The sequence below is a fragment of the Calonectris borealis genome, chromosome 8 (genome assembly GCF_964195595.1).
Source record: "Calonectris borealis chromosome 8, bCalBor7.hap1.2, whole genome shotgun sequence".
NCBI classification, from domain to species: Eukaryota; Metazoa; Chordata; class Aves; order Procellariiformes; family Procellariidae; genus Calonectris; species Calonectris borealis.
In genome coordinates this window covers 6,646,201-6,663,828 of record NC_134319.1, presented here as the reverse complement: position 1 = coordinate 6,663,828, position 17,628 = coordinate 6,646,201, and the positions used below count along the sequence as shown (strand labels likewise).

Sequence of the window (17,628 nt, the reverse complement as noted above, 5' to 3'; positions counted from 1 at the left end):
TGGAAGGTGTGTGCACAACACACCCTGTGGAACCTTCTAGAGAGCTGTAGTGAAACCGCATGGCCTGATAATATAAAATTGGGCTTGAAAACTAGGCAGTCCTTTCCAGTCCTGCCAGGCTAAGTAAGAGTTCTGACTGGACCTGATATATGAAGAGACAACAACTTGATTCTGTGGACATCTGTGCTAGGTATGAATAGTGTTACTCCCAGGCACAAAGCTCCATATGTAATGAGTGTTTCTTGACTATTTGAAATAGTGTGCACAACTCTGGACACTGATGTTCTAGAAACTGTTACTCAGACCGCATGCACCTGACACAGAGAAGGGTTACAGGAAGAATTGGGGGACAGACAACTGTCCTAGGAAAGGGGACCACAAGTTCAGGTTGGTGAATCTAGCCAAGTGAAAACTGTAGGGGATATAATTCATGCTGAGAAGTAGCAGGAGGGAAGATGTGTAAGACAGGGGGCATGGCTGACACAAGGACGAATCAGTATGAACTCATCACAGTTGTATTCAAGCAGGAAAATTAGTCCTTTTTGACATCCATCTCACTCCTCCATGGCTCATCCCAAATTCCGCAACTAAGATGACCTGGGTTCTACTACTGTCTCTTCTCTCTACATGTTCCTTTCTTTGCTTTCCAGTACTTCTAGTTCTTACCTTTGACATTTTTCCAAACTAGCTGCTCCCTAGCTCTATCTTGCCAGGCTGTCATTTCTGCTCTGTCCTCCATCCTTTAAACATGCCTTGCTGTCTCATCTGTGATGCTCTTGGCAGTGGCGAGGCAGCTGAGGGAAGACGTCATTGCTGCTTATTGAACTAATTGTAATTGCTTGCTAAGGCTTGCATTCCCTTCCACTCCTTGGCCTGAAGTATGCTCATGGTCTGTTCTGTCACAGCTCTGTGGGGTCCCAATCATCTTTTTACAAACTGTGTGTACAAATGTGTAATAAACAAGTCTCTGATCCTGGGCTGGTGCCTGTAAGCATCCCCATTTAATAATGAGTTCAGGATTTAGCCCACAGAAACCAAAATACTCATTTGACTCTAATAGTAGTGAAAACGTAACTAGCAGTCTGGGTTTGGAATGATTTATAAATGCATTTAAAATACAGATGTGGTGGGAAAAGTGGGGGGTTTTCATTCTCATCTATTACAAGTGTTCCTTTCCTGACATTTCCATTGTATCCTGGCTTAGTTTCATTTGTGTTTTAGATGATCTGCCAACGTGTGTTTACTAGCTGATTGCATTTTATGTGAATGACAGCAGAATTTGGGCTTTTGTATGAAAGATGAACAAGAAAGAAATACTTGGAGAGAAAGTGTGGGGCAAACTGAAATTACAGGGGGGTGGCCTTGAAAGTGTACAACTATAAAGTGGACTGGTTAACAATAGCAATTAAAAACCAACAGGAAAATTAGCTCAACTTAAGTTTTCTTCTAGCGCTATTGCAGAATAACCCTGATTTGAAAATATATAAGCTAAAGGTAAATTAAAAATAACTATATCGAGGAGATCTGGAGATGTGTCACTTTTTGCCTAGCGGGCCTTACCTTCTTACGCACCTGTTGTTCTTTGGCTGAGTGAGCTTTCACATGTTTGCGCAGAGAGCTGGGGTCAGTGTAGCGTTTGGAGCAGCCAGGAATCTGACAGGCGTAGGGTTTCTGTAAATGTGAGAAAAGGGAACAGATTTCATATTCCTCTGCATCTCCACAATCAGCATACAGAGCGCTGAAGGATGGCCGTTTCTGTGAAACACAGTGTAAAGCCTGAGCTGTTTGCTCTGTTTGCCGTTTCCAGATTTGCTGTCTCCTCTATGTACACAACCCAGACATGATGCAAACAGAAGAACCGCATTGATCGCTCTGATTTTGCACTCCATGCAAGCACTGCGAGCACTTGACACATCTATACTCTATCATGTTGGGTATCGATTACTGGGCTGAATTAAATGCTAATGAGATGTAAGTGCATGGGTTTTGAGAGCATTACTTTTTTCCTAGCCTTCACAGTAGACAAAATGATCATGAAATCACCCAGTATAATTATAAATATAGAAGCTCTGGATTTGAGTTCTGATTTACATAGTTTTTGCAACAACTGTTCCATATGCAGCAGAGCAAAACTTGTGGCATAGCACACATTTGGTTTCCTTCATACCTTGTTTCTGTTTTGAATAACAGCAATATCTTTCTTTTTATAACTCGTAACCAAACAACCTGCATCAAATATTAACATCTGAGCAAATCAATACAGAAAGAAAAATCCACTACTGTTGATTTTGTCCGGAAGACCCTTCCAGCTGATTTTGGCATGTGGCAGAGGTTGCCCCTTCTATGTGGCACAGTATGAGCACTTTTTCCTGGGAAAACCATCTGGGTCTGGGCAGGCAGTTCCAGTACACTCTTCTCATAGGAAAATAAAAAATAAATAAATAAGGATGCTCCATTTAACAGCTGATTCTGGAGTCCCAATGACTGAAAGCCGCCTTATGCCTACTCCTAACAAATGAAACACGATCTCTCTGTTACAGTACAACCCCCAAATGAATGTGCAATTACAAAGTTGAACAAAGGGACTCTGGAACTTGTTATTAAGTAACCACTGGCTTAAATGACAGCAAAATAGTGCTGCATGTCAAAGCTCACCAAGTTTTAAAGTTGAGTGGAACATTCATTTTTTCTGTTTTCTTGACTCATCTGTCAACATTACCTTAGCCTTCTCACTTGGACGAGTAAGTCCTTTTGGTGTCTTCCCAAAGGTAGAAAACTGGTTTGTCATGACCTCAATGTCACATTTCTTCAATCCCCTTGGTTTCAGAAAAAGGATGCACAAAAGGGAAAAAAACCCACCGGTTTTGGGAGAAGTGACTGTGAAGTCCTTTAAACAAGTTGCTCTGCTCCTGGAGGAGTGATGACATGCCCTTTTTACCACAAGGACAGATATGTTCCCTTTGTTCTGCTTCTACCTAGGAGAAGGATCTACTTCCAGATGATTTAGTAGAGATTCGATCAAACTAGCATACACCAGTAAGTCTCTGAAATGATTTGCAGATTCTCCTTTTGGAGAAGATAAATGATGGAGTGACCTACACTGAGAAGCTTTAAAACCAATTCCAAATGCACTCAATAAGGAATAAGCAGTCTATATAAACCCTTTTTCTTTGTAAGTACCTCCAGAGGATAAGTATTGCTGCTCTGTCCAGCTAGCAGGAAATTTCTGAAGGAATAATAGAATCATTCACCAATTCATGACCTTACAGGCTAACACCGCACCTACCCAGAAAGTTACAGGGCAAAGCAGATTTATTGAGAGTGTCTGGAACACAGAGAACTGACACCTGAGGAAAAACTATGGAAAACTTTAACAAATCCCTTAGCAGAAAAACTAGCAGAGTATTTTTCAAATCATTGATGTCATTCAAATTAGTGATAGAGTCATTCAACTTAGTGATAGGGAAACTAGATGAACATTTGACTTCCCTTAAAAAAGTACGTGGCTATTTGCTTTGACATTCCAGGCAGTTATTTTGTCCACTGAGCTAATGCAACGTGCAGTCTTTACAGTAGCACCATCCTGTAGCTGTTATTTTTCACCTTCACATAAGCACACAATACACTAAGCTAAACCATCGGACTTCAATTAAACCAGGTAAGTGGAAGTTAGTTACTGAGTTGTAGGACTACAGAAACAGTTTTAAAGAACCTGCAACTGAATAGCATAGAGGACGTTTTTAGACATTTAAGAAAGTTAGTAGAAAATGATTACTGTACCTTTTTCCTGATTTATGAGCATTTCAGATAATAAAGACAGAGATAAAGAGAGAAGAAAAGAAAATAGAAAGTTAAGAGATTTGTCTTCAATAATGCACAGGTCAACAGATATAAGAATTTTTGCTTATTTTGGTAACCATTTGAATTTTCATTCAAAACTAATAAATGGCATTCTATTTGTGACTTTGGCTAATAAAAAATATATCTATTCGATTCAACCAGTTACATTTCAAAACTGCGCACCCAATTTAGTATATCCACTTTCAAAAGAGATGCATTTTAGAACTAATTACAAATTCAAATATCTCAGGTTGACTTTCAAATAAATAAAACATTGTTATTGTAAGTGTGCTTTGGTTTGGAAAATGTGACTGACTCGCTTCTCTTACTTGTTTGTTTTTGCAGGGCATAATGTACATTAGACATTCCTTAATGCTGCACTGTCTGAAATGTGTAACTGCTTAAAAAGCAAGTATCAATTAAACTCAAAAGTTCTGCCCCATAAACACTTGGCCAAAAGTTAAACCATATATTCACTTCTTTGAAAAAGACAAAGGAACAACTCTGCCTGTTATTCTTTATAAGATTTATGCTGAGGACTTAACTGGTCTACAAAGTTGTCTACTTACTTTCTTTCCCCATAATATGGTGATTTAATTTTATCGGAGCCTAAGACCTTAGACAGGCTCCTATCTTCTCTGCAAGACAAGTGAGAAGACTTGTAGATTTGGGCCAGAATCTACCAACAGTACATAAGAAAAGAATTTGTTTCTTACAGTTAATTCTGATGGTGTGTACTTAACAAATTTCGTATAGTTGTAAGACAGACCTATTTTTACCTTTACAAAATTATGTCCATAACTGAGATGCATTTACCTTCCACTGAGATGTCTGAAGTGCTTTTGCATTTATCTAGAACAGACTTAACTGAAGCAACACAGGATAGGATGCAAGACAATGACACACATTTAGTACAGCAGCAATGACTCAGCTTTCACTCATACTATACCTTATTCTACTGCTGCCTCCTCTTACTGGAACAAGAACAATGGGAGAGTTTGCTGAGTAACTTATTCCTGAATAACCTATTCTTGAGTAACTTATTCCTTGGCATGAGAAAGACAGCTGAATTTGCCTTTCTGTGATCAAGACTTTGTCATTTCTCAGAGCACATACAATTCAAATCAAAAGTACAATTGCCTATAGCTGAGTTTTCTGAGACACTCCTCGTGAAAAGGAAAAATCACCCTCCAGTTGCAGAACAGATTGTGTACAAGGACCATTGGAAAACTCAGTGCAACTCCCAGTATGAAATCATGCTTACGGTATCCAGGTGTGTTCGCTGATGCTTTGCCCGGTCGCTGGAGTTGCTGAAAGCTTTCTGGCAGCCAGGATGCTGACACAGGTACGGCTTCTCCCCAGTATGACTCCGGAGGTGAATCTTAAGGTTCTCAAGCCTAGAAAATGCCTTGTTGCACCCTTCAAACTGAAAAATGTCATAAAAAATCGTTGTAAAGTACCATTAAATAAACCATGTGCAGTCACAATGAGAACAGTGTAAGATCCAAGTTGGACATGCAATAAATCAACCAGCATTCAAACATCTGTTGAAATTTATGGATGAAACGCAACATTTTGTGCTGTTCATTTAATCTGTCACTGAAGACATGGTGTGTAGCTCAGTAATAATACAAGGGTTATAAATATCTCACATGTTCTGTCTGAAGTATTGAACACTTAAAGACATGGTGTCAGAACAGAAAATTTAAAGAAAGAACAAGTGTTCTGATGAGTTCTCTTAGATGTTAATTGGCACAGGAACTACTGTGGGCAATGACAACTAGCTGCTACAGACAGAGAGCAAGAGAAGCTATTTGTGGTGGGTAAGAACCTGGTTTCAGATGTCTGAAATACTATACATTGGAGCAGATGAGCACGGACTATTACAAGAAGACCTGATCCATTTGAAGATCAATCCAAAGGAACTCTGCTGTTATTCTGCACCCTTTTCTTTACTAGCTGTATCATTCAGATCTGTTCTTAGCATTTATACAACCAGTAACCTGAGCAATTCTGACTTTTTAAGTACCCATTTCATTAGAGAACTCAGTAATAAAACGCTGCATAGCATTCGTAACAAAAGTCACTGTTCCAAATTAAATCTGAATAAATAAATAATTAAAATTTCCAGCTACTAGGCCAAGGGAAGGTGTTTTGCATTGCCCACTGATACGTTTCAGTGTTACAGACAACAGGCGACTGCAGTGGAGGCACTGTCTCTAAGATGGGCTTTGGCAACTAACTCAGGTGAGCACAAATACATGCATATGCACATTCACGCACCCCATTAAAATGCACTCAGATACTTACGCATGTGCACAAATACTTCTATGCACACATACTCACGTGTGGTGGTGTGCATATACTTTGCCCACTCTGCATTGCAGCTTCATAGCACTGCAGAACTTCTAGTGTCTCTACACAGATAAAACCCTGGCTCCTCTATGATTTGAGATCTCAAAGAACGTATTTGAGAAACACAACCCAATTCATCTTCGTATCAACACTAACAACAATTTTGAAAGAAGGTAGGTGTATCTTAAAACCACTATTTCTGGAAGCCAGATTTTTTCGTACAATTCTTGCTCATAAAGAGTGAAATCCTGACCCTCACAAAATTAGCGAGTGCTTTGTCACTTCCTTCTGCTGAGTCAGGATTTTGTTCAGCAGCTTTCCATTCACTACCTGTGGTTCCTCAGATGGCACCACAGAAATCACAGTCTTGCCAATTCCTGTCACATTCTATTTGTTACGCACACACCTCATACACATCGGTGCGTGCAAACTTCTGACTCAGGTGTTGCATCCAGCATTGCAGGCAGAGGGATGGGAAGGGAGAGCAGATGCAGATGGAGCCTAGAAGATGCTGTAAACTGGAGGGACCTGATCTTCTGGTACCTGACAAAGGCAATTTTAATTACTGATGGACAACGGTCCACCACATACTGCTCAGACCAGTGTGTTTTAAGCATCTCAACACAGTAAACAAAGCGATCTGGATTTTCAAGCTAGCACTTCATTTTGCAGGCTGTGTTCTGTCTTTGGATGCAGATCGGCTCTGCGCACTACAAATTAAGCACAGCAATTCACTCCAACATGCAGGCACCCACACAGAGGGTTTCCTGGCAGACTGCAAATTTCTGCCTTTCCCCTCCACTCATACATAAAAGGATCACTATGGCTTTTACTGCCCTAAATATTTCACTTCCTGGGCAGATATTTAATCTGTCTGAATGGCATATTTGGGTCTATGTGTGCAGACAACTATCATCTGATACGTATATATTTCCAGCTTTCCCCATCACAACTATCACGATAGATCCACAGAGTCACCTGGAGACGTGCAGTCTACAGCTTCAGAAGTTTGGTTTTTGGCCATGACTCCCCTCTGAACACTTGAGCTGGTGCAGGGAGGCGGGGGAGTTTTGGAAGTGACCAAGCCACCAAGGCTTAAAAAGAAACAAACTTTCTTCTTAATCACCACTAAAAATCTGGCAAGGATTCAGAACGAAGCAATCTGAAATGTGCAAATATGCTGAAGTCCATGAAAAATAAAGCAGAGTTTGGCAAATCCATAGTTCTCGTAAGACATTCCATAAAGCCACTCTCTGGCAAATGGAGTTAAATGTTCTGAGGTGCTAAACATCACTTGTTTCCACTGTTCCCCAGCTTCCTCCTCTCCTCTCCTCTCCTCTCCTCTCCTCTCCTCTCCTCTCCTCTCCTCTCCTCTCCTCTCCTCTCCTCTCCTCTCCTCTCCTCTCCTCTCCTCTCCTCTCCTCTCCTCTCCTCTCCTCTCCTCTCCTCTCCTCTCCTCTCCTCTCCTCTCCTCTCCTCTCCTCTCCTCTCCTCCTACCTTTCTTCAGTCTCCTTTGATTAGTATTGTGTTCACAGTGTTGTATCATCCCCTTCGAACTAATATCCCCTCCATTTTCAGTTCAATAGACCAGCTCTTCTCAGTTTTACTCACCAATATATAACACAAGGTAGGGTGAGAATCAGACCCAGAGTCCACAAAATTATTTTGCAGCTCAGCTCTGCAACCTCATTCACCCGAATCCCAGGTGAGCAGCAAGACCAAGCTTTTCCCTTCAGTTGTTCATGCTGTCCTCCCATGTGTGCCATTCCTTCCCCTCTACCTGAGCAGACTCTCCCCTGACTGTCACGAGTCCCTTCTACGTACTCCACTCCCCTCTCTAAAGGAGTTTCTGGTTCTCGCATACAGGCATCAAAAAACCTAGCCCAGAAGGACATTATATAGCAACATTCCTTGTTGGGTCCTTGGGACACTTTATACCCCAAGAATCACTACAGTGACACTCCACAACCTGATCCTTCTTGTCTCCATGTTGTCTCAGGCCTGGAAGACCTGTTAGGTCACAGAAATAATTTCTCAGCTACTCAGTCACGAATGGAGGATCTTGAGCCTCAGAATGTTTTTCTAATGGATTACCAGTCTTCAGCTCCATATCTACAGCCTAATGCAAAGTAGGAAAGTATGCAGAATAATCCAAACTAATTAAAGGTCCAGCTCCATTCGCATTGATGTCAGTAGCAAAAATGCCAATGGCAAATGTCCTAAAACATCTAAACACAAGCTTAATTTAAAACACGTGAAAGCACATATGTTTAAGAGTTTGCTGGATGCTGGATCGGGACTTCAGGAAGAGAAGGAACAAGCCCTACCATAAATGTAAGCAGCAACACTCAAATAGGGGTTTATTATACTTTTACTGTGGTCAACAGCCTTTTTTTGGTACTAACACATAATCCAAAGGTCTAATGCCTTCAGCAGTAAGGTTCCTCCATCACCACATATGCCTGGATTTTAAGGGCTTTTCTTATTTATATTATAATTTCCGAATTTATATTATTTACATTTTCCAGCTCTATTGAGCTGGATAACAGATAGTGGGACAGTCACAATGCTGTAATTCATTCTAAACATATAAGGTGACAGAATACACCAGCAAAGAGAATTATATGAGTCCAGCACTCATATTTTCAAGGAGGCAGGGTTGCTAAAGGTAGGGTTGGCTAAATAGGAAGAAAATCAATGGAAGAGGAGAGGAGGGCGAGAACCTTGCTGGCACGTGATAAGAAGAGGGGAAGGTCAGGTACAAAGATGAAGCTGAAAGGCCTGAGAGGGAGGGAGGAAAGGGGTTGGTGCAAAGAGCTGGCAAGCATGGGGCTGAGAGAATCCACTCAGAGCTGCAGAAAGGTCTCCACTTTGAAGGACTCCAGGAAAACCTGTTTCAATGCTGTTATTTCTTGCTGGATCTGCTGACTGTGTCCCTTGCAGTTTTTCCCTACAAGTCCACATGTGGAGACAGCACTGCTGAGAGCCAGCTTCCCCAAAGCAGAGGTGTCTCGCCGGTACAGTTGTACAAGGACAAGATAACTTCAACTGGGTTGCTGAGGAAACTATGTTAAGATGACTTTGTAAGGTAACTCTTGGGCTTCATTGCTACTCACCAACACTTTTAACCCTTCCACCTACCCTTGCTACTTGGAGTGTATTTATATTAATATATACACCAAATAGAACTACTCCTGGATAAATGGGGTGCTCATTCTCCTTCTCAAATAACCTCCAGGAAGATCCACCAATCCCAGAAGTGTCTCAGCTTCAACTATAAAGAACAAATGTTTAATTTCCAAAGGGCTTTAGGATCGTAAGAGCTATTTGATCAACTGAGAAGGCCACTTACAGTATCTCCCAGACATCTGGCCCCAATCTGTCACTGTTTAATCCTACAATCTTAAACATTTTGTTGACGTTTGATGCCTGGGATAACTGTAACAAACGCTGCATGATCCTCAAAGTCTCTAAATGTCAACAGAGCTCTTAAACAAGTTCATCAATAAAAATAATAATTATATTGCAATTACTACTTTTGTCTTTATTGTGAGATTGTTAATGTGTGCTTCAGACACTGCTATGCTACACACATCTGAGCACTGACACAAAACAATGCCACATGATTACAGTAAATAGCATGATGGAATTATTGGATTTTACAACTACTGCTGCTTTTAGAATAGGGCTTCTACCAGGAAAAAATATGTTATAGAAATTTACAGGACTAAATGAGTTCACTACCATATGGAAATACATATGTTATCTTTATTTTATACTAAAATCTCACTGGAATGTAACTGCTGCAATATCATGCATTTAAAAGACATATTTATGAAAACACTAAATTATCTCACAGTGATCTAAACACATCACAATTTTTCTAAGAAAACAATTTAATCTAATAACTGTAATTGCTTAAAATGTTTTTTCTTTGCTTCCACGTTATACTTTGAATGCACCTGAGAATGTTGCCATGCAGAAATAACAGCATATTCCCTAGAGGGTTTATATTATCAAATGTTTACCATTTTCATAAGCGTATTTAATCACAGTCATGTCTACAATATCTGTCAGTGGTACAGATCAGAAGAAATAAACTATAAACTAAACAGCTCAGACCTTAAGGTGAAGCAATAACTGACATTTTCTTAGGAAATGAGTTATGACTGAAAAAGAGAAGCCTTCACAGGCTTCACAGGCTTGCTAAATAGGTCCAGTGTGCCATTAGAGAAAGCTCATTAATATACACCTCTGCTCTCTGCTGCAAGATCAGTTAAACAAGCTGCCTTTTATTTATAGACCTAAAAGGGAAAGAGCAGGTCATATTGGCTGCTGACATCTCAGACAGCCTACAGATGGAAAACCCAAAACATTTCATTCCAAAGCATTTAATACTATCAATAGGAAATCTTATGTCTGGTCAAAACATCTACAAGCCTTATGAACATTGTGAAACGTTCTTTCTTCCCAACTGATTACAAAATTGGGAAAATTTTATTGAAAAACATGTTATGAGAAAAAGGATCCTGTGAGGATATGTATCCCTTCTGGAGGGGAGGAAATAGTCACACGACTCTTTAAATAGCATCAATGTTTTATAGCACACTGAGTCTAATGTTGGGGACATGGCAGGAGGCATACAAGGCTCCAAACTTTTATGAATGTCAGTAACTTAAGCACAAGAGTTGGTTCACCCAACACAAGAATAAAATATCTGATTTGGTGCTTTGTTTTTTCTAGCAAACTCCTGACTGGATTAATTTTTAATTCTCTATTGTAGCTCCAACGTAAAGCCCTGATCCTGCAAATACTTGCTCATGACTAACATCACTCACGCAAGGAGTTCTACTAAACTCAACAGAACTATTTGTGTACATAAAAAGTAACCCGTAGGACTGAGCTCTCAACTTCCTAAAGAATCCCAGTTCATATAGCCAGTTTACAGCTTTAAATTGTTAGAAGCTGCTTTTTTCCCTTTGTGGTAACAAAATAATGGAAGATACCTGTAACAGAAAAAAGAACTGCCAATTTCTATGGTTTTTTTTTTGAAGTCTGAACAATTTATGTTTGCAAAGTGACACTCCTACATGATATTTCATTTGAGTCCTGGGAAAAATTGCTTGTACTTGTTTTATTATTTGTATTACAAAAACGCATTTAGGGCTTTAGGCAGACTATTGTACAATTGCTGGTGTGTAGGACAAGAAAAGGTAAAAAGGTTCATAACAGGAAAAAAGAAAAAATCTAGAAAAGTAACCCATAGTATAAATGCAATACATCCTTCACGTTGTTGGGTTTTAGGGTAATTAGAGCCAACCATTTGACATCAACACATTGTACACCAGCAGTTAATTTTTCTTTATGCTGTTAGACAGGTTGCATATTTCCTAATTAACATGAAACTGGGAAATACTAATACACTGAAAATCCTGGAGGAGGTGTTTGATCAGCATATGTCACTGAATTAAACAAGACTTTGGGCTGTCTCTTTTATTTAAATTTTATGAATTTTATAAGCCCCTAAGTCTGCATTCCTGAACCCCCCTCCGGCAGTACCAGGAGTTATGGGTGCACAAGGAATGCAGACCTGGCCCATGTAAGGCGTAACAACAGACTCATTTAAGTCATGAGGCTTTCAACAGCCACCAGGTCTGATTCTGCATGCGAGGTGATTTCCACACACAAACAGACTTCTCTGACTGCAAAATCCAACCACCTGCCTGCCAACGTCCCCTGAGATGGGATTCCTCTGCTCTCACTGTACTGTCTAAAAAATGAACGGCCTCGTTGTTTGAGCTCCCCGAGTCCCTGGGGAACGGCAGCTCTGCCCAGCGTGAGGTCAGCAGCTCAGAGAGTTCAGTGGGACGCATCCTGCCCGGTAGGTGCCTGTCCCTCTCCCCTGACTACACAGGCAGCTTAGATTTGGCTTCTGGGTTTTGTTTCTTAAAGATAGTTTTACCTGTGTTCCTGAGTATATCTGGCATTAAATGTGAGTTTTGCCAATCATCTCTCAAGGCCTGCTGTCATACTGAGTGCAGAAGTCCAGCTCATCAGGACAGGCACTGAGTCCTAGCTTGTCTCTAAGTAGCACTGGCATGTTTTGACTCTCAAAAGTCTTGCTCACGTAATTGTAAATTAGCATCTGTCAAGAAAGGGGTGAATCTTGTTCAAAGCACTGAAATATTCATAGGTTTATTTCTTCTAGTACCCATAGGTCAGGCACTTCAGTGAGCATTTCAGTGAGCAAACAGAGCTTTCCATATGTTTTCCCACAAAACCCAAAATATCTGGGAAACTATCAGAGCATCCTATGATTTTCACAAGATCTCGTTGCTAGTCTTAAAATTCTTTTTAGTAATCCTTTAATCACGTAGAAGGATAACCATTTGTCAAAACAGGGGTACTTGCATTTATTTGCTGCAACATATGAGAAGAAACCAGGAAAGTTGGGGATAGCTTACTATCAGCAGGATGACAGCCACAAATTCGCCATAAGGTTTTGCTAAATATGTCATTTGGAAACCAAACAATTTTCTGAAACCTCATCACAGTTGGACTGAATGCAGTATTATGGCTTGCAGGCAGAAATAACATTGCATGGAGCAACATTTTAGAAAACAAAATGCAAATTTCATATGGTCATGTAATAAGCAAAGAAGACACCCCTCCCGAAATCTATATGTCAGTCCCTTTATTTCCTCATATGTAATTGGGAAACTATTATTTATTTGGGATTTTTTGAATAGCTTGCAAGCTATTTGAAATTAAAGGACAACACACAATCCAAGATTTGCTGCTCCAATATCTGAAGCCAAATCTGCTTGTTTTGGGGACAAAATTAGGATTGAACAAAATCAATTAAAAACCCTCTCCAGCTGTGCCAGCAGAGAACCACAAATAAAATTAAAATGCTTCCCTCCAGTTCTTTCAGATTTGTTTAACAAAAAAATATAGTTTACTACACGTACTTCAAAACTTTGTTCCTCTGGATCAGTAAGTCATTGTCTTACCTCACTTTCCAAGGAAACATTTCAATTCCGGTTTGCATCTAACATATCACCTATTTACACCTATGTCAGCTGCAACTTTACTGAAATTCTATCCTACACTCTTGCCTACATCTTTGTATTCTGATCCACATTTTAGTCACATCTTTAAATAACAGATTTTGGGCTGGGAGGCCAGTTACACTGCAAGCAGTTCTTTAGAGAATGCATTTCACTGACATGGCAAGATGGAATAGGTGCTCATAATTTACTTACAGGTAAGGTATAAGAGGTATAAGGTACTTACAGGTAAGGTAGAAGAGTATGCAAGTTTGGAGTAAACAATTAATTTGCTTAAGATAACAAATGCAGCCCCAGGACAAGGGGAGAATCCATTATGGTTTATGTGGACTAACCAGTTGGCAGGGGGAGGGGGAAGAATTAAAGAGAGGACAACAGCAAGAAGGAAAAAAAAAGTCATTACAAAAAGAAAAAAAAAAAAACACCCCAAAACTTATGGCTGATTAGCATAGCGTAGCATCTTAAAAGGCCAAAATACCACATGTGTGGCATGTTACAAAAGAAGATTAAAATAAAGGAAAAAATACCCAGAGAACCATGAAGTCTCAAAACATCTGGAGTTTTATAGTAACAAGGAGGAAAAAATCAAAAACATAATTGAAAAAAGTCCACTGCGATACATTATTGTACAATGAAGCTTAATGGAATTGAAAGGAGAAGAGATGAAAAGGCAAAATAAGGGGGGGGGAAGAAATAAAAGAAACAAGAAAAGGCATTTATATTTTAAAGATGTCACTGAGGGTTTTTATCCCAGTTATTAAAAATTACACACCCTGCTTCTGTAAGCTGTTCCTGTAACGTGTTGAGCGCTCTCTTTCAGCGTAGGACATTCACGCATGCTGGGGAATTCATCAACCCTTTTGCACCCGGTGCAGGGGCACTTTTCACTCCTGATTCTTTGAGAGACATCTGCAAGGAGAATGGCACTATCCTGGTTTACATTCTGAAGCCAATGGGAGATTTGAAGAGAGGCGGGACAAACGTGTAAATTAAAAATGTTTGCTACAAACAATGCACACATTCAGGAATTAAGCAAACAATCTGAAGCTGTTATATTGGCATCAGACACTAGAATCAACTGTAATTGAAATACGCTGAATGTATTCACTAACAAACATTTATACAGAAAAGTGAAATGAAAAACTTCCCTCTTTTTTCATATTTTTCTCTTTTTTTAATGAACAAGTAAAGGAAGAGTAAGATCTGCACATAGTCCAGTCTGCCTTTGTGACATGCCAACAGTGTGTCTATAAACAGGAAGGGTTTCCAGTGCGCCACAGGCATGACCGTCCTGGATTAGGTCTGTGCTCTGTCTGTCCCCAGCCGCAGGAAGATTTGAGACAAACGTGTGCCAACCCCGTCTGTAACAAATACGGTGTAATCTGGCAACAGTGAGTGTCCATCCTAACTTCCCACTCATCCCCCAGACTAATATTTTTTTTAATCCTGGGAAACCCAGCTCATATCTTTGTCAAGACCAATAAATAAATATGTTTTACAGTCATAGCTTGTCACATGTCATCGCAGCTAACAAAGTGGCTCCTGTCCTTGGCAGATCAAACAGAGGAGGATCCTGTGGGTGAAAACTGATCTACAGCTGGAAATTGCTGGCCACAGCTAACTGAACTAGTCAACCACAACCAAATTCTCTCTTAGAAAAGATGAAAATTACCAGCAATGTAACTCTCCACCCACCTATGTGTTTTTTGTTGCAAATACAACTTTTTGTATGTGGTTCAACATAGATCATTAATTTTTCTCATAAAAACTGTTTCACAAAGCGGATAGCTTTATTGCTGGTTTTTTTTCCTGTTTTAGATAGGGTGGTGTTCTTTTTCCTAAAGGCACTGTCCTTCTTATACTCTACCTGTATTCATTTCTGCATGCACATAATGGAGCTTTTCTATCAAATTGTTGTTTCTAAAGATCAGTTAAGAAGAATAAAGTTTCCCTGCAAATTAATAACAAGCTGCATGAAATTTTCAACACTGGATGAATCTTCGCACAAAGTGATAAGAGGGACACAGAAAGGTTCTTCCTTCCTCCAAGGTTCTTTCTGACAAGGGAGTAGGCAAATTGGTGGGATTTTCCATGCTCAGATAGGCTCCTGCTCTTTTCTGTGCCATGCTGGGCCAATTTGAATATCCATAAATGAAGACTGGAGTTCAACCTGTAATCCAAGGAAGGCAAGGGATCTGCTAAGATCTATGTGATTATGCCCAACACTTCCTCGCATGTGTAGAGCTGTGTTCTGGCAAAGAGCCCTACAAGAGCTGCTGGTGAACCACCAGGAAAGAGAGATTGTGCAATGTGGTGGGAGCTTGTTATCATCTCAGGCTTGGTTAATTTATTCTGCTTTCCCTCGTGCCCTGGTTGTGGAGCAGAACCTCAAGAGACATGGCTCCCTCCTTCGCCCGCTGACCTGTTCCAGCCACACTACACCAGAATCTCACAGGGTGACTTTACACTGGGAGAGCTAGAGGCTAACAACATGGAGAAGAATAATCTTCTCTTTTTGAGAGAACAGGCTCTCTTCCCTACAAATGATGAACTTCTCCTCATTTTACCCAAAGTCGTTAATTTTAGTCTTGCAGTGTTTTCAGTTCGTCTTGCAGTGTTTTCAGTTCATCTTGCTTGGCCATGTTCATTACATGAAGGAAATTCTGTGAGATGTATTCCTAGGAAAATGGCCTCAAGACCTCATCTGTTTTAAAGGAAGTTAGTTTTCTGGCTTTGCCAAATCAAATCAGTGTCTAGGCTTGGTCAGGCACCGTGTTGTTGGAAGAGCCATGTTTTAGAGTTTGGAAACACAATTCTGTTCTTGCACTTTGTACATGACTACCATGCTTCAGCTGAGCCGTCCATACCTAAGCTCCTTCTCTCTGGTAAATCCAACGTAATGTGATGCCTTCTGTTAAAGGCTGAGCTCACTCCTATTACCTCACACTTCCATGTGCTAAGAGCATGTGCTTCAACAGTTACAGCAGCTGATGCCCACCAACCTATGAAGCAATTATACTGGATTCTGTGCCTAAGCCTCCAAAGATGTTAAATCAAGATTTTGCTAACAAACACCCCAAAGTCCATTGCTACTTTTTACTCACAGCGACTTACTACATCCTAGCACACTGAACTCGTGTGGGTAGTTACGATCTTCACCAGATCCTGCTCCAGTTTTAAGTGGTGGAGTTGCCTTCTAAAGTCTATTGTGAAGATGAGCTCTCTGCTGAAGAGCAGACGGCGTGGCAGCAGTGCCAGGTCTCTTCATTCTCTATAGCACTGTGGGATCCTTTGGATAAAAGGCAGTATAGCAATGTTCTTTTCTGAATAGCACTTAATGTTTTCCCACAGTCTTATTGTTTACAGGGAGTTTAGCAAGTCACTTCACTAATTTAAAATAGATTGTATCCCACATGGGTGGATAACAATAACACATATTGGTGAATCATATGGCTTTCAAATGATATGTATGAAAAAGAAGTGCTACACATATTGTCTGAAATTTTATTGTGTGAAACCACAGCACTTAGCTCCCTACCAGCTGTGTCAACAATTCAGTGTAATAAACTAATACAATTGTAGAATAACAGCAAGGTTAGTTCTGAAAAATGAAAAGCCAAGATTAAAAAAAAATGCAAGAAAATGTAAATGAATACAGATGAACACCGTTTCAGGTGGGAATAACCAGCCTTGCAAATGATGCGACCTCATGAAATTTAGATTCCATGGTTATACGTTGCCATCTAAAAGCCTAAGAGGAGAAGGGATTATATGGATGAAATGATTTTTAAGAGGGAAGAAGAGCAGGTTTTGATATCTGAGGAAACTGGTGTGTTATACTTACAACCACTGCAGAAGCATCCTATCTTACTACAAACTACAGATGCAGGGTCAGCTTTAAAATGAAAGAAGAAAAAGAATCTTTCCTGGATTTTGCTTCCTAGGTTCAGATCAGCCTCATATCCATGCTGACTCGTTCATATGAGCTGATTTACACACATGACGTAGCTCCCAAGAAGGACGCTGCCAAAGGACATTCCTGACATACTTGACCAATAGCAGCCCATGTACAGGAATGGCTGAATGAGCCAGGCTCAAATAACAAAGGTTTCACATTGAGCTGTCTCACATAATTTTTAATATACTACTAAATAAATAAATAAATAACTGAATAAAAGACATTTTCTAAGATAATATTTTGAGGGAAAACTGGAAATGGAACTCAACGGAAATAGGTTTTAAATTGAAATGTTGAACTGTAGCCCAGAAATGACAAGAAAATTAAATCTCTTTTTTTCCTGAACCCCAATAAAAAAGTCTTAAACACTCTCGGTAGACCACAGTTTTGAAAGAAATGAAATT

The 17,628-nt window shown here is 40.0% G+C and overlaps 1 protein-coding gene across 1 annotated transcript in view; it reads right to left on the bottom strand.

The window, feature by feature from the left end:
- The window catches only part of GLIS1 (GLIS family zinc finger 1), a 206,808-nt gene that overhangs the window by 37,336 nt on the left and 151,844 nt on the right, over window positions 1-17,628 (bottom strand). The window contains exons 5-6 of the mRNA XM_075155738.1: window positions 5,105-5,266; window positions 1,561-1,671 (exon numbers count right to left, since the gene is read on the bottom strand). Coding sequence (XP_075011839.1) covers window positions 1,561-1,671; window positions 5,105-5,266 — 273 coding nt within the window. The remainder of the gene's footprint in view (window positions 1-1,560; window positions 1,672-5,104; window positions 5,267-17,628) is intronic.